The 20,659-nt window shown below is 32.1% G+C and overlaps 1 protein-coding gene across 3 annotated transcripts in view; it reads left to right on the forward strand.

Annotated features, from left to right (window-relative positions):
* The window catches only part of LOC126844897 (partitioning defective 3 homolog), a 44,167-nt gene extending 23,526 nt beyond the window's left edge, over nucleotides 1-20,641 (forward strand). The window contains exons 2-27 of one of the 3 annotated variants that reach the window (XM_050583367.1): nucleotides 2,942-3,249; nucleotides 7,562-7,762; nucleotides 9,971-10,091; nucleotides 10,184-10,293; nucleotides 11,967-12,151; nucleotides 12,224-12,364; nucleotides 13,059-13,262; nucleotides 13,369-13,610; nucleotides 13,683-13,909; nucleotides 14,020-14,202; nucleotides 14,271-14,369; nucleotides 14,463-14,674; nucleotides 14,740-14,972; nucleotides 15,052-15,216; nucleotides 15,281-15,369; nucleotides 15,457-15,578; nucleotides 15,672-15,767; nucleotides 15,847-16,007; nucleotides 16,107-16,328; nucleotides 16,390-16,531; nucleotides 16,624-16,786; nucleotides 16,887-17,096; nucleotides 17,163-17,272; nucleotides 18,342-18,431; nucleotides 18,668-18,831; nucleotides 18,912-20,641. In XM_050583367.1, the coding sequence (XP_050439324.1) occupies nucleotides 3,094-3,249; nucleotides 7,562-7,762; nucleotides 9,971-10,091; nucleotides 10,184-10,293; nucleotides 11,967-12,151; nucleotides 12,224-12,364; nucleotides 13,059-13,262; nucleotides 13,369-13,610; nucleotides 13,683-13,909; nucleotides 14,020-14,202; nucleotides 14,271-14,369; nucleotides 14,463-14,674; nucleotides 14,740-14,972; nucleotides 15,052-15,216; nucleotides 15,281-15,369; nucleotides 15,457-15,578; nucleotides 15,672-15,767; nucleotides 15,847-16,007; nucleotides 16,107-16,328; nucleotides 16,390-16,531; nucleotides 16,624-16,786; nucleotides 16,887-17,096; nucleotides 17,163-17,272; nucleotides 18,342-18,431; nucleotides 18,668-18,831; nucleotides 18,912-19,204 (4,341 nt within the window). In that variant the 5' untranslated portion in view covers nucleotides 2,942-3,093 and the 3' untranslated portion in view covers nucleotides 19,205-20,641. The remainder of the gene's footprint in view (nucleotides 1-2,941; nucleotides 3,250-7,561; nucleotides 7,763-9,970; nucleotides 10,092-10,183; nucleotides 10,294-11,966; nucleotides 12,152-12,223; nucleotides 12,365-13,058; nucleotides 13,263-13,368; nucleotides 13,611-13,682; nucleotides 13,910-14,019; nucleotides 14,203-14,270; nucleotides 14,370-14,462; nucleotides 14,675-14,739; nucleotides 14,973-15,051; nucleotides 15,217-15,280; nucleotides 15,370-15,456; nucleotides 15,579-15,671; nucleotides 15,768-15,846; nucleotides 16,008-16,106; nucleotides 16,329-16,389; nucleotides 16,532-16,623; nucleotides 16,787-16,886; nucleotides 17,097-17,162; nucleotides 17,273-18,341; nucleotides 18,432-18,667; nucleotides 18,832-18,911) is intronic. The other 2 variants (XM_050583368.1, XM_050583370.1) reach the window with 2 other exon arrangements.
* The last annotated feature ends 18 nt before the right edge of the window (nucleotides 20,642-20,659 follow it).

The following is a 20,659-nucleotide window of genomic DNA, read 5'->3' on the forward strand; positions in this document are numbered from 1 at the left end:
ATAGTCATCGTTGTTTTGAAAACTGTATATATGTTTCAGGCATACCCTCTTTATTTATAGACTTCTATGACAAGTCTCAAGGTAACATTTATAAGTAAATCCTTCAACATTGTTTATTATCTCAAGGACGTGTTGTATAAAACTTGATTATAGAAACAATATATGTAACGTAAAAAAACAATAGTAATCCATAGTTAAAATATTAAAAGATTTCCCACTAGATAGCATGTTTTTAAGTTAGAGTTGTGTAGCGGAGATTGATTAATTTTTGACAATGTAATATGTTTTACAGTACTTCATTTGTTTCTCTTGTAGCAACATGCATTTAGTGATTGTTATAAACTATTCGTGTATTTTGCTAAATAACTTAAGTATATTATATATATATTTTTTTTATTGTGTGAATCTTATGTAATTGAGATAATTTATTCACAACGTTTGGTTTCACCTTAAAAATATGAATTTTGAAATTATCTTGTAGGTAAAACGTACATAAAAATGTATATTTGATTATTATAGTTTTATTAAGCGATTTTATTCTAAAATGGATCAGTTTATTTTATTAATTAAAAAAAAAAAATTAATTTTATTAATTGAAACGGGATATAACCGAAAGTTTAAATTAAATATTTATGATATTATATGTATGTATAAAATAAGTGGTATTTTGTTAGTCCTATAAATAGGTATTATATACATTATACTGATATTAAATTTTCATTAGTTTATTAATACGTTTCGATAATTATTGGTTTTTTACTAGCCATCGTTCAAGTTCTATAGTAATTTATACCGGGAACCAGTAGAGATAACTGATGCGTTACCAGAACAGTGAAAAACATCGGTTTCGAATATCGTCGATATGTCAGTTACATTTTCTTTTCTAACCGCGTTTGCGGTCTTCAATCTCTTGTGCTATCGGTAAATACAAATAACGTTGCTTGTTTCTTTAACAGGAACGTTACAATAGCAGAACACGATATTTTTTAGGTATTAAGGCTTACCGTTCGATTTAACTATTTCAACGAATAATAAATTAAACGTTTCTAAAACAAACACAGCCGGCGTGCTGTGACTAAACCCGCCTCATGTCTGTCAGCACTTATTGTAGATTCTCTTTCTACAGTACCAAACAGGTGTTGTATGAGCAATGCACAAGATTTTTGTCGCTCGCATTTTAGCCTTTCAAATAATTATCATCAGTCAATATTTCTGAAAGGATAACGCTTTTCCAGAAAAAACAAACGACAAGTTAAAGTTATTAATATAAAGTACTTGAATTATATCGTTATGCATCACACACAATAAAAAGCTAAAATTGTTGTATAATTATGTTGTTTCAGACGAAATTTAAGGCATGATTAATAAATATGTATTTTTCGAATTGTATAGTTTAATATACGTATTAAGTACATTACGTTCGGGTAACCATATCCTAAACAATTGTTAATGATTTTTTTTGTTATAAAGTTTAACGTCTTGGTTGTATAATGTTTACTGTAAAAATAATATTCGCCTTATTAGTCTACACTTTACACAGTTAATTAGCTGATATATTTTTTGTTACGATAGAATGATTTAGAAATGTGTACCATTCAAAGAATGAATTTTAACTAGGTACTTGGTTTGAAATCATTTTTATAATGCAAATATTTTACGATGCATATCGCTTATTCAAGATATTACTAATAGAGGTCATATCTTGAACTGGTATTTCTAGACTTCTTTTTTAGTTTTAAACGAGAAGTTTTTTGTCTAAATTCTAAAGCCACCACTGTTGTTTAACAAGCAAAAAATATCTAAATTTAAATATTACTTGATTGTATTTTCGTCTACGTTATGTGGATTTTGGTCGAAACTGACTCGACTATCTAGTTATGATTATAATAATAATATAGGGACATGTGATACTAGCACGTATTGATTTATGGTTCATATTTATGTATATTGTGTTACGCCAGTTAAATACTAACGTATTGAATATCTTTTTTGTTTACCAAGTCAACGCGTCATCTTTACGTTTACGTGAGCATCGATTTGATTTAATGTGAAAGTGAGAGAACACGTTTCTTACACATTTTCGACGGTAAACCTTATCTTGGTATTGTCGTTTACAAATCAACCGTGCGGTCCTTTCAGTTCTTCTACTTCTATAAGAAGTTGTTGTTAAGTATTTGTTTTATACACGTTTGTGTTAGGAGAAAAATTATTTAAAAAAATGATTAGGATAGATTAAAAACATATTATAATAAGGCTACATTATCTGTTACATTAACACAGTCATAGATTATAAATTAGTGTTTATAATTATTAATAGCACAACGTACTTATCTAAATTCTAATAATAAGTGCAACCTTTTTTATATTATTTATATGGTATCAATATATCCGTTTTCTAAACAATTATTGTAAACAATAATTAAATTTTTTTACAATATTAACAAAATTCCAACTATATAATATACAATATGGCGAGTTAAAATTATGATTAAATTAACAAAATAACTTGTTTCCAAATTAATTTTTTTTACCTATACTATTTAACCGGTATTGTTATTTCGTATACACTTTTTTCTCAGTTATTGTAAGCATCTCGCAGGTGTTTATATTTCGTCATTGTTTTAATTTATTGCGATCAACGGCCGCGTTTGACCTTTACGCGCACTTAATAAAAAAAGATATTTCATATTGTCTTAAAAACGCATTGTATTACACTTTGATGTAATTTGTAAATAAATTTAGGTTAAAGTAGAAAATGGTTATGTGTAGGTCATCTGAGGTGGTCCGTTCGCTTTTCCGAAACGAAACCTATTATCATTGAAACGAGATCTGCTTGTTATTTCCACGCAGTTCCACACTGCGGTTTGTGCACTCTACTTCTGCAGTGTAGTTTTGCGTACCGCATTGTTGTCTTATATGTGTTATGTGTTAACGTGTTTAGGCCAGCTGTACTCTGATCTTGGTATTAAGTCTTTTGCCGGCGCGTGCAATTTTAGTTTTGACAATGCTAGGCCGTCGAATCGGCTCTAATCTACCGTCGGGTTGGGCTTTTTGACGTTGGCCCATCCCGAAAAATGTCAGTGCACCATCGCCATGTTGGAAAACTGCAGCTCGTCGTCTCACAACAATTGCAACTGCGGTAAACGGAGTGCAACGGTTATCGAAAAAATCGCACAAGTGTTTGGCCGCAAGAAAACCTACCAGGTCCAGAAGATCCAACAGCTCAATCAGTTATCGTCCGCCGGCAAGGTAGTAGGAAATTAGTGTTGATCGTTTTTTTAAGCTTAGTATAACGTAACCCACTTAAGCTACTTAAGTGGCCTTTGAAAAAAAATTATTGGAAAGTGTTCCGTTACTTTTCCCTTGAGTGTATGCATGAGCGCATTACATTAAAATCAAATGTTTTCAGTTTAAAGTAGAGCAAATGTTCTATACATAACATAACCAGTGTACATCATGCATTGAATTCTTAGACTCATACTTGCAATAGAAATTGTCGAGTGTTAGTTGCAGTAATTATTATTGTTGTGCCTAACATACAGTTTTTAATTCTTTCATGCACTCTCTTTCATCTACCCCTTTAAAATGGTCCTATTGATACTATACAGAGACAACTGGGGCTTCAATCTCTCTTCTGTTTTTTTTAAAATGTAATTTTATTATAATGAATAAATTTTTGTTATAACCACATATATGTACTTGTAGTTAATAAAATCTTAAATTCTAAACTCTTAAGAATGTATCCTACTGTCTTTTTACGCCAAACCATCTAATTATTGTGATCTTAGTCGAGGGCGTGTAACTATTTTTTGTTTGTTACACTATAGTTAATAACAATAAAAAATGAAATAATGATAACTCGTGAGAACCGGAAATTTAAAAATTATTCTCTTACAACCAGTCTCAAACGGCTGTAAGCGGTAACGTTGAATATTTTTATTATAATTACATTTAAATCGCATGTTAAAATAAAAGTAGAATTATTAATTGCTACTGCAGTGCAGTATTTTTTAAATGAGCTAATAGTAATTATTTTGCTTTAGACCCTTGAAATTCAATTACACCTTTGTATGGGTTAATATTTAATAATAAAACTATGTTTTTTTATTGTACGCGTTACAGATAGTTGATACGATTTAACCTTAAGTGTAATGTGGTAATTTCCGGTCGTTAATTATTTATGAAAGACACACTTTCGACGGTTAATGATTTCTTTACATTTATAACAAATGTCCAATAGTTGTCTGTCGTAGAAAAAAAAATAGTCATAATCATGGGAAATAACATTTGAAAGAAACTTATTGTAAGTATTGTCGATACTTTTGTGTGTAGCCGAAAAGAGAAGGGCGTTGGGTAATATTCGCAACGTCTTCCAAGACTACAAATGAGACGACATTTGCCTTCCCATAAATCACTTTATTGTTTCTATGGAATTATCGTTTCGGAAGGCGTATATGATATTATGTAGGTATATGTACCTCGCTGTGGTACCTACTGGTAAGGACTGTGGGAACAATCAGTTGCATAAAGTGGTCAACGAAAAAAAAAAAAAAAAAGTCAGTTAGAAATGTTTAAACCGTATACTTTACAGAAAGTAACTATCTATAATATAATACGCACATAGTAGATATGCACGCGTTTAAGCACCAGAGAAAATATTACCTATATAATTATGTATATTGTTGTGTATGCACCTGTGTGTTAAGTCTTTTCTCGTTGGCCCTATGTGAAGTTCAAAGTGCAAGACAGCTGTGTATACCGTCTGTCAATTATATCATAGTATGCAATTTATCCATGTAGGTGTGTATGAGAAGCAGCCATTTCTGTGTGTATGTGTGCTCCAGGGGAAAAACAGTGCTGCTTTTTTAATAATTCTTGTTCTCATGATACGGCCCGTGTGTACCTGTATGTTGTGCACAATAAGTTATGATTTTTATTCAATTCATCGGTGTAGGTATGCTAATGGAATAGCTTTTAACGCTGACTGCGAAGTGCACGGATATAATATATTGTGTGCCTAAACAGCATAACGACGGAGGAATTTCACATAACGTTTATTCCAATCGCTTCTATTGATGGCGGTAAAAATGTTTGAATTACAATATATATATATATATATATTTATATGCACACACACACACACACACATATATATTTATATGTATAGTAATAATAATACACTAAACGTATTGAGATTTGAGTTATTGCGTTGTTTGTTTACACTCCTTATGCTAATTTTTTAAAGAAATGATATTAAAACGTTTCCTCTGGGTCAGAGCTGATTAACATTGATTTTAAATACGACCAAAAAACACCAATGATAGTATAATGATTATAGTTTATTACAACACACAAAATAATAATAATAATATTAAACTTACAATAATAAATACAGCTTTGTAAAACTCGTTCAGTAATTCCTAACCCAAAAACGAATGAATTGAAACTTTTTTATTCATTTTGTGTTTTTTTAAAATTATTTCTGTAGTGGTACCGTGTATATTATTAATGTATGTAATCAATAAGATGATGTTTATATCAACGGTTTGTACGTTTGTCTTAGTACAAGCCCATTATTTGAAAATGATTTCTAAAGAAATTTATACTAATCGATGTTAGTTTAGAATAGCGGATTTTAGTAATCGCTTTTAGTAGGCGAATACTGGCGTTTTTTCTCCAGAAACAAGTTTCAAACTAAAAAACTTATTCTGTCAATAAACCCATAATCAATCTGTATTATTTACATTAATTTACTTATGTTATTTTAAAAGGTTTTAATATATAAAAAAACTAATGGTTTTAACCAATAATTTTTATAACAGGATATTGAAATGTTATTTTTATTTTGCTTTCCTGTTGTAAAAATAATATAATAAAAATCGCTTGTTTTATTTGATGCTTTTAGAAAGACTCTAGTTAATGACGCCTAAACACGATACTTGTGTGCGTTTTGTGTGTACTTTTAAACATACTTTTGTACCATGGGTTGCCACAGGTCGACTAGGACAAGCAAATAAATTGAACGGTAGTAAGATTTAATAGTAATAAATAATATTCAAAAGAGATCTACAGATAATTTTTACACACGAGTGTTTTGGACGTTTTATCAAATGTATATTAATGTAATATATGTATCGATGTATTTGCTTACAAAAATGTATGGTATGCATGATATTATGCTATGAATAATATGCATTAGGTACCGTGCATATGTGACCGTATTTCGTCTTCTTCTTTTTTACTCGGTGATCTCGACGATAAACCAGTTGAATATTAATCGGCCGACTTATTTATAAATTTATAAGAGAAAAAAAATTTAAAAAAACGCTATTAATACTTTACCTAGTTACCGTTTCTTTCTCTGTTAGGGTCAATGCGTCGACCACGGGTTTTTATTATGATAAAATGATGTTTATATCAAGTGCTACTTAGTGGCCGGCGCACCGGTTGGTAAATTGAGTGGAGGCGAGCACTGGGCATAATAGAACTGCTGTACGGTCGTTAGATCGATTATATGGCAGCGCGTCAAAAACGATCGTAGGCCAATGCGCCGAATGAGAAATGAATTCTAAGAGTAAACATAGGTACTAAGGTATTACACAAAATGACAAAATGTAGATCATGATCACGGTGCAGTGTAAATTGCAGTCGATTACAACTCTCTGACTATTTTTGGTTTTGAATCACATCCGATACGTTTGCGGTTGCGTGTGTGCATTTTTATATATTGTATAATGTATAGTTTATCGAGTAACGATGAAAACTTGAGAGAATTTCCCAGTGGAAAAAAAAGGAAAGAACGCGGATGTGGTATACGTAGTTACGGCTTGGCCTACACGTTTATCGAACAACGATGGACGACGATAATACCTTCTTCGTATCGTTTATTACCACATACATAGCTTTTTACGGGTTCCTTATAATTATATCTAATTTATAGCCATCACATACTTTATGTACATCGCCAGTCTCGTTACAGGTGTTTATACATTTTACCTACACCCCCTCCCTTTAACGGCACCCTTTCATTACTCAGCACACCTGACACTTCCCAGACCTACACCATTTCCCACAAGCAATTGTCATTGAGTATGATGCCATTTTTGTATTTTGGAAAACAACAGCAATGGCGTCGAATCTGAATTGAAGAGACCATTTCATACATTAATAGAAACGTGCGTATTAGAAAAACAAAGCTATTCTAGCCATAGACATAGAAAAAAGTTTGGGAATAGGTATTTGTTAATATTAAGAATTTTCTTCGTATTAAAGTACAAGACTAAGCCTGTGCTCTCTTGTCTATCTAAATCAACTTCATTTGAAATAAAACTACGAAACAGTTGTTTGCAATAACTATGCTTAAAATTTTAAGGGTAGTTTAACAATACTGAAACTATATATGTTAAACTCTACTTGAAATTTCAGTATAGTTAGTGCAAACGGCCTTAAGCGAACTAAAACCAAAATTCCTCTCTTCCATGGTGTGTAGCTTAACTTTTTAATTATACTGTATAATATCAGTGGCGTATAATAACAAGTTTGGTGTTGTTTTTTCTTCCAGAGCCAGAATTCTTGGGTGACTGTGCACAGCTTACAGTCGCAGAGCGATGGTGGTATCCTGGATCCCGACGACCGTCTCAGAGACGTGGCCGACGACAGGGAACAAATTATTGCGCTATACGACGATGGCGAAAGCCAGAGTCCACATCATCACGGTGGCGGAGACGGAGCTAGCGCCACGTCTAGTCCGGATATGTTCCACGTAAGTACAGTACAGCAAGAAATATAATTTATACAATGATTACTACTCGGGTGTATCTGTACAGTAACAAACATGCATATAAAACTAATTTAGGGGGGACGGGGGAGGAGCAATAACTAGAGGGCGCTGAAGAAGTTTAGACGTTTAAAGCATTCTTAGAGTGTACAGTGTGTTTCTCTATCAGACATGGGTGATAACCGTTGTATACTTTAGAATTTCATAAGTCCTTGTCCGGTTAACTTTTATTTGTAACTCTCCGAATGGTTATCACGGTTTAAAAAGCTATAGTCATTATACATTATAGTGACTGTAATATAGTCTATTATATTAACTGCAGACTACTTAGGATACGCGAGAACTGTTAAGAAATACTCTTTCCTTATTACTCTAGTCTTGCTGATTATCTTGATTGCTCTGCTACCTAAGATCTTCAAACTCGAAAGTACGTGCTTATTGTCCCCATTCATAAGCGTACTTTTCGGAAATATCTAAGCTGTTATAAGTCTTTCATTAGGATCTGTCATTCAAAAGTATTTTAGCATATATAGTTTGTTTATGGATACTTCATACGTTTTCTTTTATCTCAGAAGCACTAAAAAAATACATGAAACTTAAATTCCTTTGAGGTGGGTAAACAACAGTAATTTGATATGAAAAAACGCTTTTGAATAGAGTTGGTTTTGAAGTTTTCGAAGAGATCAATATACCTTACCCTACTTTATACTAAGGTGCTCTTAGTTAATGGTTGGCTTACCCGCCTGTTACAATAATGAAAATAATTATTACCTCTATACAATGCGTACAATAGATCATCCATACGTCTTGAACCCTCCGTGTGGTCTCTTTGGAATTCACGTTGTTGTATAATTATTCTTCTTAAGATGGGATTTGCATTCTTTTCTTTTTACCACACGTATTAAGAATATGAAAGCCTATACGGCAAAATGCGAATATCCTGGCCTTGATAATAATTTTCAGTCTCCCGGACCACCACAAAATTTGCCTAGGATTAATATTAATTTAAAAAAATTTTAGACAACTATACACATGTATGCAAAATGATAAAACTATATTTTTCACTTTTGAAGTGAAGGCTGCTTTGAAACAGTTGTGGAAACTGGTAAAGGGAAGATTTTTTTTTTTATAATTGCTACTATCCAAATGAGTGTCTGAATTTACATCTTTTTTTTTTGCCTTATCCCGTACTACAATGGGGTCCGGCATTCGACCGATCCTCTCTCTCCAGAAAATTTAAATTCTTAACCCTGCACATAACATAAACGTGTCTTTATTTATAATATTATAGTTTCCACTTCTTTCAATTTACCTGTCATTACTTCGCTCTAAATCTGTCTACGTAGATGCAGAAATAGACATGCTTTAATGAGATTATTATATATAATGTCTGTAGAATAAATTATTTGTAACTTCTGATTCTCTAGTGCTACTCAGCTCGCACTACCTAACTGCGATCCGTTCGATATGTTTAATTAATTATGTACGCTCTAGTTTTATTCTGTGCCATTCGTCCCATTTGCATGCAATTTTCGGCCATAACGAGCTATTGAATTTAATTTGCATTTTCTAGAATTTCCACGAAAGCCAATTTAAATGGTACTGTCCGGTGCAACCAAATATCTAACCTTTAGCCAGCTGTAATTGTGTACAGAGATTTCTTGTGGAAATTTTCCACACCACAGTGCTAAGTAGTTAAGTAGCTTAAAATATAAAATACACGTGAAAATAGATATTTTGTTATAACTTATGAGTGTTAAAAAGGGAAATAAACTTAGTGTTTTTTTTGCAATGCCTGAAAAAGTATTGGATGAATTAGCAAGTAAGCCAACAAAAATACAAATTTTGTTATAAGTGAAATAAATTTAATGAGTTCTTTTTTCCAACCATGAACCCCCCCCCCCCATAAAAAATTCCTGTCTACACCACTGTTTGAATATAATATAATATATACATATATACTTTTAATGTATATAGACTCAAACGTACATAAATGGAGATATTTTATTTTATTTTCATGTTGACCAGTCATAATGGGGTCATTTCGAGAATTGACCTATAAACAACATATGTTGTTGACATCACCTATGTGTGTATCACACTTAATGACACCTGTGTAATTATGGTTGACATTTATTGTGTGTAAAATGTTAGCAAGTAATGAATATTATTAAAAGGTAATTGTTTTTATAGGGTCGAGATGGACTTCAAACCGACATCGAAGTCACTACCGAACAAATTGCTTCTGGATTTCCTGCTCTGCATGTGCGGAGGGGCAGCGAGCCAGCACTTAATCAACTTCCACTCGAGACAGGTAAAATTGCACGCGACACAACCTGACCGTGTGAAGTTAATATTCTATTTTTTGGATCACGTTTTATAAATGATTGTATTTTGTTTTGGCAGCTAATAATCTGGGCAAAAGAAGTAGCAATACCAGGCCGGCGGCTTCGGGTCAGTCCAAACGTTGGTCGGCCGCTCCAATGTGTCACGACCCTAAAGAAAAACTACTCAAGGTGGGTAACATTAACTATGTATGATTTATAACGAGTCTTGAAACAATTACTTTCGGCACTGTCATGCGTTTGTATAGGTCAAAGCCCAAAGGGGAATTTATTTTCGCAATAGAAACGGGAGAAATCAGGTATTTCGGGGGAGGATCTAAACGAATAGCCCAAAGTACTGAATACAAACGGCATATGTGGAAAAATGAAAGAGTGGGATGATAGAAGTCTAACGCGAATCGTGTCTAGAAGAACATTCAGCCACGAATATGCTATGAGAAAACCCCTAAAACAAACTAAAGATACTAGACATATTCTGGATTTATAATTAAAAACTAATTCAAATATTTTTTAATTATTTCCAACTACTTTTATTGTATATATTTAACTGTTGTTTGCAAAATGTAAGAATGACAATTTTATAGAACTATAATAGATGTAGTCGCCTAATGGACAAATCTAATCAAACATTATATGTCGTAATTATTTAATATATTTTCTGTACTCATTTTTGAAAAACTATTTAATAATAAAAACACAAATAATACGTAATTACACATTGAATTAAAATCGTTGTGTAGTGCGGTTGACAACATCACATGTCGACCATGACTGGTGTAGTTGAGCTACATTGGCCGTAACCTGTTCCCGGATGAGTGACTTCCATACTTTCTCGCCTAATTTTGAGCATACTATTTATGTATTAAAGTTTTGTCAAAATAATATATCAATATGTAATAAAAGTTATAAAGTATAAATAAAAAAAGCACACACAATGAATAACTTATTGTTTAATAATATTATAATATAGGTATGAACAGGTTGTCTATTTAGGCCTAAAATAAATTTGTTTTTTTAATGTACTTATATGTTTTTATTTACAAGCATTTTTTTACATTCGTATTTGTTAATAAATATTGTATTCTCCAATTAAGTGGATCTCATGCTGTCCGTTTTTTACGTTTTAGACCAAAAAGCTAGACAAAATTTCCATGTTCTGATTTCAATTCTGTAAAGATAAACGAGTTCTTTGGAGAACTTTGATGTACGAGAACTTAACTAGGTTATGTAGGAAACAGATTTTTTCCTTTTTTTATGTAAAAATAATTGGGTTATGATATTGAAAAAAAAATGAAAATTAAATTTATTAAATTACAAGAAACTGACATTTTTAAATGAAAATCGGCTTCTTACATAACATAGTAAATTAGCCAAAAAACTCGAATATCTTTATAGAATTGAAATTAGACCATCATATGTAAACATTTTATCTGGCTATTTGGTCTAAAATAAACCAAAATGGCTTTTGCTCAAAGAAACAATATTTATTTATTAAAAATAATACCCTGAAGCTTTTATAAATTAACCGCTAAATTAATTGGCGTGGTCGAAATTTATTAAATTTTTTTCCTTAAATATTGCCTATACAAAGTTCCTTAAAAACTGACCGCATGCAATTCCCTTAATAACATTATATAACTATGTCAACGGTTATCAGTCTTAATTTCATACTTCCTATACAAATTGTTAGGAGAGTCTAAAAAGTTAAATTGTTTCAATTTTGTGAAATCTTTCTAATATATTGAAAGAAAAAATCCAGTTGTTAAATGCTTAACAATGTCGGTAGAATCTAAGTGTTTATAGTTTGTTTAGCATTTATTAATGCTTGGATGTCTTTGTTGCAGGACGAGTACTTAAAACAAAATGGTTTCGGCGGGCCAGATAATTGGCGGTATTCTGAAGAAGATGAAGATGAACTAGAAATGGAAGACGAAGACAAACCTACAGTTACCAACCATTTCCTGGCACCATCATTTCACCGAGACTCTAGTAACCGATTATCGATGCAGTTTTTAGGAGACACTCCAGGGTATGTTCATTAAATTAACAGCTGTAAATATATATAATTATACTTAGCTAAATTTTTATGTAAATGTTATAGAGGATTTCGGTGGGCCGACGCTGCTGATCTTGCAAACAACCGGGCGTTATCGCTATCCCTTCCAAGGGACCATCGAAGAAAAGAACCGCTTGGTCAGGCCAACACAAATCCGCCCCAGATGAGATCTTCAGATTCTCAAAAGTACATTACACTGAACTTTATAACTATAAAATGTTGTTGAACTGGCTCAAAAAATAGTTTATAATAGAATTTATCTACTAAAAAGCACTAATAACTAATTAGTCATTGAGCACATGAGCATATGTTTCGGTTTAAAAGGAGAAATATCAAATATAGTGCCAGTGATTATTATCTTAGTTTAAATTATTATTATTATTTACTTAAACAATACATAATATAAAATGTTTTTACAAAGTAAATTGTATTACATAAGTAGTTCTGATTCTGACCAAGCATTTAAATTTACTTATTAAGATTTAAAAAGTAGAATTAATAATATAATATAATAAATTATGTGTATAAATTATAATATATATAATTTACTTTATTGGGTGTTGTAGAAATTAGAAATTTTTGGTGGCCACATTTTACCTATTGAGTTTTAATGAGTTCAATCTCTGAATAGATATTTAGAAATTTAACTCGACGAAACTCTTCTAAATGTTCTGTAATTCCATAATGGATTAAAATTATTTCATATGCCAATTTTTATTTTAAGTGCTTATTTATGCCTTTTATTTGTAATAAACTTATCCAAAGCCTTCCTTTATTTTTACCTTAGTTCGACCCTGTATAAAAATAATACATATTCAGTATGATTATTCACTTTTGTATTATTATTCTGTTTACTATAATATGATTGGTGTCTTTCTAGTACCGAGTACATAGTACTTAGCACGGGCGGAGGTTCTCTGGGAATTCACGTGGTTCCCGATTACAACTCTTTAGGCAAGGAACGTGGTCTTTTGGTTCAAGGTATTGAGCCCGGTGGCAGAGTTTACTGCGACGGTCGTTTGAAAGTGTACGATCGAATTGTTGAAATCAACGGCCGATCATTATTGGATCAACCATTTAATGCGTAAGTATATCTATACGGATAAACGGATAAAAGCAGTTAGTTAATGTAGTGTGACTATTTTAAACAGCGCACCCGATTTTAAAATATTTTAATAATGGTTTTATAGGATACAAGAAATATTCCGAGACTCGTTGCATTCCTCTGAGCTTAGACTAAGAGTAGTAAAACACAAAAACAATCAAGATAATCAAACTAGTCAAAATGCAGTATCCGGGAATAACAAAAAACAACCCCCTCCGCCAGTGTTTCCTAAGCCGTCCACCAACAACAACCACAGCAACAACACTTGTGCTCCATTTAGCAACAAAGAAAATCTCACAACGGGGCTGTCCAACAAAGATAACAAACGTGAGAACTTGAGTTTAAATAAAATGTTGTTTTTTTGCTCACTAACAACTAACAAGCCAATTATCATTCCAGCGAGTAATTCAAACGCTAAAGTGGCCACGATTTCGCCTACAAAAAAAGTAACTGCCGCAACGCCCACTGCGTCTAATATTCTGATGGTTGCGAATACAAGAAAAATAGGTAAAAAAATGGAATTGGAACTCACTAAAGGATCTCACGGATTAGGTTTCAGTATTACAACTAGGGATAATCCGGCTGGAGGAAATTGTCCTATCTACATAAAAAATGTCTTACCGAAGGTAAGACTTAACTTTTTAGTGTTGATTAGATTTTTTAGCTAGAACTAATCATAGTATTATTATTATTATATAATTAAAATAGATTTATTATGAACTACATTTGTTTTTAGGGAGCTGCTGTTGAGGACGGTAGACTTCGGCCAGGGGATCGACTACTGGCTGTTAATGGAATAGAACTGACAGGCAAGACTCAATCTGAAGCAGTTGCAATACTTCGAAAAGTTCCGTCTGGGGCACGAGTCAAAATAATTGTTTCCAGACAAGAAGATGTTACTAGCCAAACTGGACAAAAAGTAAGATTGTTGATTTTTTTTTTTTTTTAATTCCTTATAATTTTACTTTAACTTGTATTTATTTGTAGGATACTGATGAAAATTACGAACGAGAGGTTGGTGGTAATACGTCAGTAACTCAACTGAAAGATACAAAGGCCAAGTCAAATAATAATAATACAGTTCAGGTATTTTATTTTTCCTTTTGTTTTTTTTTCATCATTATTATTACACAAGCTCTATACAATTGAAATAATATGCAATTTTGTTTATCTTTTTAGGAATATATTAAGAGTTTAGAAGAAAGTCAAACGTTTCCTTGGAGACACAAAGAAATCTTGACGTTTGATATTCCCGTGCACGATTCAGAAAAGGCCGGTTTGGGCATCAGTGTTAAGGGGAAAACTTCCGCTAATAATTCAAATGACAAAAACTCTTCACAAGATTTGGGTATCTTCATCAAAAATGTATTACACGGCGGAGCTGCTTCGAGGTATTTAATAATTATTTATTACATTCTCAAAATGAATAGATTTACAATGTGAGCTAAATATTTAGAGATGGCAGACTACGCACTAACGATCAGTTGCTGTATATAAACGGTATTTCGCTAATTAGCCAGACAAATGCGGCTGCCATGGAAATATTACGGAGAACTATGATAAACGTGGAACCTGGGCCCGTACCTGGAGCTATATCTTTGACTGTAGCCCGTCGTCGCAATAGTTCTCCAACATTACACAGAAGGCGTAGTCGTGACTCGTCGTCTAGTTTACTCACAGATTCCTCTGGTTTGTATATAAATAGAAAAAAATGGATATGCTTTTTTGTGTTTCCTCAAATTAATTTTTCTACATTTTATTTTTTTAGCTAATACTGAAACTTTTAGCCGCCTCGATACCAGCGATAGTAGTGCTCAAAATGTGACTGATAACTCGGGCACAAGTGAAAATTCTGATTGTACTGTTATATTCATGCATCAAAGACAAGGATCGGAAAATTCTAAAAGAAAACCACTGCCAGTGTCTTCTCCAGGTGTGTTTTTATTGTCACTTGTTCAATAATATTATTTTATCAATATACTTATTTCAAATTCTAGATGGCATTGCTATTCGTAATCCTGTGTTGGAGAGGTTGACTGGGCACGCTAATCGTTACAACGGTTTACGTAATGAAAGTTATTATAAGGTTATTATTTTGAATATTTTATTTTTATAAATTAATTATTTTTATTATTACCACTTAATATAATATAATATTGTAATACGTCTTCAGGCAACGCATCAGACTACGATAATGATTAAAGAAGAAGACAAACATAAAAGTCCTACTGTTAACCAATCTTCTGGTGAGATGTTAATTATTGAAGAAGATCCCCCAATATACAACACAATCAAGTATGCGTGTCTTCTGCTTTGTAGTTTATTACAATTAATTTTAGTTTATAGTATTGTGCCTACATATTTATCATTAATGTTTTTTTTTGTAAGTCGGAAAAAAATAGAAGAGGAAAAACCAAATTTAGTCGTTTCTCCACAACAAACCAGAACCGGATCAACAAGTACTGATGTTACATACGCGAGCCAGTAAGTAGTGAAGCTTTAAATTCAAACTGCTTGTAGTAGTATGTAGTCTTAAATTTAATGAAACGCTGTCTTGTTTCAGATTATCTCTTGACAACGCCAATTCTGGATTTTCAAGAGATGCATTTGGGAGGCAAAGTATGTCTGAAAAGCGACATGCTACACTCGATGCCAAAAGTACAGACACGTATCAAAGAAACAAAAAGTTGCGAGAAGAACGTGGTGGAGATGACATTGGCAATCGTTAGTATAGTTTATTTATTTTATCTCTTTTTATCTTACCTGGTACAAAGACTAATTATTTTAAAGAAAAGTTGTTTAATTTCATTAATATCCAATCAGGCAATGGTATTTTGTCTAAACACCAATTGGGTCCATCATTGGGAATGAAAAAGTCATCTAGTTTGGAGTCGCTGCAAACTATGGTGCAAGAAGTGCAAATGTCTGAAGACGGTAAAAGGGGAAACATGAGAGTGGTTCGTGGAAGAGGATGTGATGAGAGTTTTAGGGCGGCTGTTGACAAAGACGGACCATTGTCACTACACGAACTTCGCTTAGACACATGTATGTGTATTTAGTTTAATTTAAAAAAATGTATATTTGCTAATAATTTGAATTTATTCAGATGGTGAAGAAGGAGACTATCATCAAATTGGTCGGCGACAGTCTTCGCTTCATTCTCAAGATTATAAATCACCCAAAGCGCCAAATATTGCTGCGAACAAAAAGAAACCGGGTTTACTCAAAGGAATCGGTTCTATGTTTAGGTTAGTAATGACCAAACTAACTGTTATCTGTTGAGTGCTATAAGAGTTATTACAAATTTATTGATTCGACTATTTTTGCATGATATTATTAGGTTTGGCAAACATAGACGAGGAACGGATATGAATGGCACGTTAAGTTCAGAAGAAGACAACACACTGGATCGTGAGCGGGAAGTTGCTAGAAAAAGTGCCCGAGACGAGCAACTACGAATACAGGAACAGTATCAAAGGCTAATGCAACGACAAGCCGAAATGGTAAATAAGATTTATAACAGTCATGTATAATTATTAATAACTGTTATTCCTAAATCAGTTTTTTGAATATGTAATAATATATGTTGTAATATTGTGACAGGAACAACAAAATCGTTGTCGGGAAGTAGCTGTAGACGACGTTTCAAATAATTATACTACTGTGATGGCCAAACCCGCTAACCCCGAACAGTCTCGTATAGACCGTATACAACAGCTTAGGGCTGAACACCAACGTAGGCACATGGAACGTAGTGGACAGTATGTGCCTGAGGAAAGGGAAGAAAACCACTACGAATCTGATCTCCGAAAGGTGATAATTAATAATTTTGTTAAAAGAATATTGTTATATTTTGATATAAATTTATATTTGTTTTAGTCTGCTAACAATAGTCAAAGTTCCATTAATCGACCAGGTAGTCGTGTGGGAATTACTGACCCACGTTTTAATCATTATGTTAATTTCCAGGAAATCCAACAAAACTTGAAGTGAGTATTTTTTTAAATTATTTTTTATTTTTGCACTTTTCATACTTGGCAACATATCATAGTTGTTTTATATTCTCATTAATTTCTTCTGCATGCTTCCATGTTTGTTGTTTACTTTCATTATCGTGTAAAAAAAAAAAAAATTTAATAATAAAAACAATTATACAGTTGGGACTTGTGAGATCAAAGTTGGAATTTATCAGTCAGGCTTTTGATAGGATTTCTCATATTTCGCTTTGAGGGTTTTCATATACAAAAATAAGCATATTTGCAGTATTGGGCAAAATCTTGGTATGAAATCCCAAAAACCAAATGTTTTAAAAAATAGTTTTCAGTTGAAAAAATTGGTTTTTGGGATTGTTACCATGGGTTGAAAACGTTTCCAAGCCTGAAATTACATTATTTGTTATAACTACAACAAATGTTAAATTATTTTGAACTTATAAGAAAGGAAAGTTAATTTAAGTTATGCCTTTTGGAACCATGTCAACGTTTCGTTCCATAAACAATATTTTATATTATTCCAAAAGGCATAACTTAAGTTAAAAATGTTATTTTTTTTTTACAAGTTAAAAATCAGCATATTTTATGTCAACACATTTGTGCAATTAGTGATTAGGTTTAGGGAGCTTATCCCCCCAAACCAAGTCCTCATCGTACAGGCGCTATATTTCTTTAAGCCCTCTCTTTTTTTTGGTAATATTTTTCCAAAAGAATTTAGAATAATTGTACCTATGATAACAAGTATAAAATATCAAAGTAATCAGCGATATGCCACTGGCTATCAAACTACAACCAAGTTAATACATTTTTTTTGTATTAAATAACAGTGTAAATTTTGGTTCGGTGACGTTTTCAATAAATGATTTTTAATGAAAATCTGTGTTTTGCCTAATTCTTCATACCTACAGCTTTACTGCATGATATGATTTGCCTGTGTGATGCATATCAGTGATATTGATTTTTTGTTTTATTTTATTTCTTTTATCTGGGGAGTAATTTATGCTGAATGAATGTCTCTTTTCATTATCTTCTTTCATCATGCATGCTCGTGCACTTTTGATTATAGCTCAATGCATGAAACTCGCGGCGTTAAGCTTCGACACAATGGCAAAGCAAAAAAACCCGTGTCTTGTTATTATGACACAGACGACGAAAGGTAGGTTTGAAAAAATCACAATTTTAATACTAGGTTTTTTTTTTTAATATTCTTACTATCTACTTTATTTTCATATTATATTATTTTATTATTAACGAGCATGTTCAAATAATGGTAATTAAAAAAAAAAGGCTTGAAATTATCTAAAGAAGAGCTTCAAGGTCGAGTTTTCTAAAAAAAAAAAAATTGTACATTGTAAGTTGGCTCATCTGTTTGTGTTTATTGTTACTTTTTAGTCGCCGACAGCTACATTACCATTCGCAGAGACGCGACCCCAAGGAATCGGTGGCCCGTCCGAGTTCAAATTATTATGAATACGAAAGCGTTATGCGATCACTACCTTACTCTGGGTCTGCTTCAGGACTGGTGGACAGCAACTCTAACACATTGATCAGACAAGGTGAGTTGTCCTCTAGCAACCATCGTACATATGTATAAAACATCCGGTCTCTCTTCACACACTGCCGACCAATTGTTTAGGCTCGACCCAAACCAACGGCGGTTCCGCTCGTGGCCCTCGACAGTCACCGCGGTGCTATCCGGTGGCAAAGTCCAATTATCCGCTGTACAATTACAGCGGTGACACCCAGGGCGGCCAGCAGGTCGGTGGTGCGCAATCACACCAAAGGTCTACAAATATCAACAACAATAACCATGTCGGCAACAGCAATATGTACCAGAGGTCGTCGCCACACGGCCCTGGCCCTTATATAACTCAAGTGACCATCAGGGACAACAACCATCACAATATAATTCAAAGTCCCAACATTTAAACACCGCATTATTATTACAATAGCTTTTTGACAACTGTTTATTTATTACACATTTTTGTTTTAACTCGACAACTAACTTTTGATTTTACTCAGTATTTATTATATTGTACAGGTTTTTTTTAAAAATATTATTGATTTCTTTACTTTTTACCCGATACTTTTAATGGTATTACATATTGATGATTTCAGTTAAAACGATAAACAATTTAAATGCTTTTAATTTTCTTCAATTAATACATTTTTGTATTGAGTTTATCCGATTTTGTATGACTTTACACGAGTATAAATTAATAATCTTTTAAATTTAAAACACTATACAATTGTATATCTGCTGGTTTTCAACTTTTAACTTTTCCGTCCTATGCTTTGTTTAACCACTTCTCAGCAATGATACCCGATTCATACATTTTGGATATAACATTTAGGACGTATTAGCTGCTGTATGTTTTAAGAATATTTGATGACAATCATATTTTAAATGTGTAACTTATTATCGTTAATTTTTTTAAATTGTATTTTTTCCCCTACAATTTAATTGTTAAGTAATTTACACATTCTGTGATACGCATAGTATTTATATCCATGTATGTATATTATAAATATATATTATACCTATGTTATATCATAGGTTTTAGATTATTATCTCAAAAGTAACGAGTGCCTTAAACACACAGACGAGCTATGTATATATATATTTTTTATAGCTCTTTTTAATATTTTAAATTATCATTATTATGTTTTAAACATTCTATAGTGTTAAATTTGTTTTAATGTTGTCACTTTATTTGTAAAATTTATTTTTTAAGTTATAATTATTATTGTGTAGAAGACAATCGACCATTTTTTCTTAGCCCTCCCTACATTTGGCAATTACCGTTTTATTTATATTGATTATTGATGAACAATAACTTTTTTTAAGTATAGTTTTTACAAAATATCCGTCTAATTTGTTTCGACAAACCGTAATATCCTCACGCAATGTTGCAAGGTAACTATTAGGTTTATTGTATTATTAAATAATTATAATGTATTTAATTATAATATATTCAGTATTATATTAATGTAAGTGATGGCTTTGTAAAATAACCCGACTGCATAGTGTTGGAAATTAGTGTAATTTATTATTTGTGCCATCTATTCGAACACATTCCATATCCCCCCCCCCTCCACTCTAAGTAACTATAAAAAATTTGCAATATCAAAAACGGTTCAACTATTTCAAAATTAGTACTTAATGATTTATGTACAGTATTACCATCATTGGGCGCAATATTTTAATTTAAACCATTTTAATAATTGTATATAATTTGTTTTTTCTATGTCAACAAGTTCCTGTATAACAATATATTATTGATTTGACTTTGGTTTTTTATAATAATATATTATTAATATGTTATTCTTTTAAATGCTTATTACACTTAAAATAGAATAATTTACACACGTTTTATTATAAAA

This window comes from Adelges cooleyi, unplaced genomic scaffold (genome assembly GCF_023614345.1).
Source record: "Adelges cooleyi isolate 19-005CV unplaced genomic scaffold, UGA_ACOO_1.1 ACOO_flye_CR_arks_rails_tigmint_CR_PRNA_651, whole genome shotgun sequence".
Classification (NCBI taxonomy): Eukaryota; Metazoa; Arthropoda; class Insecta; order Hemiptera; family Adelgidae; genus Adelges; species Adelges cooleyi.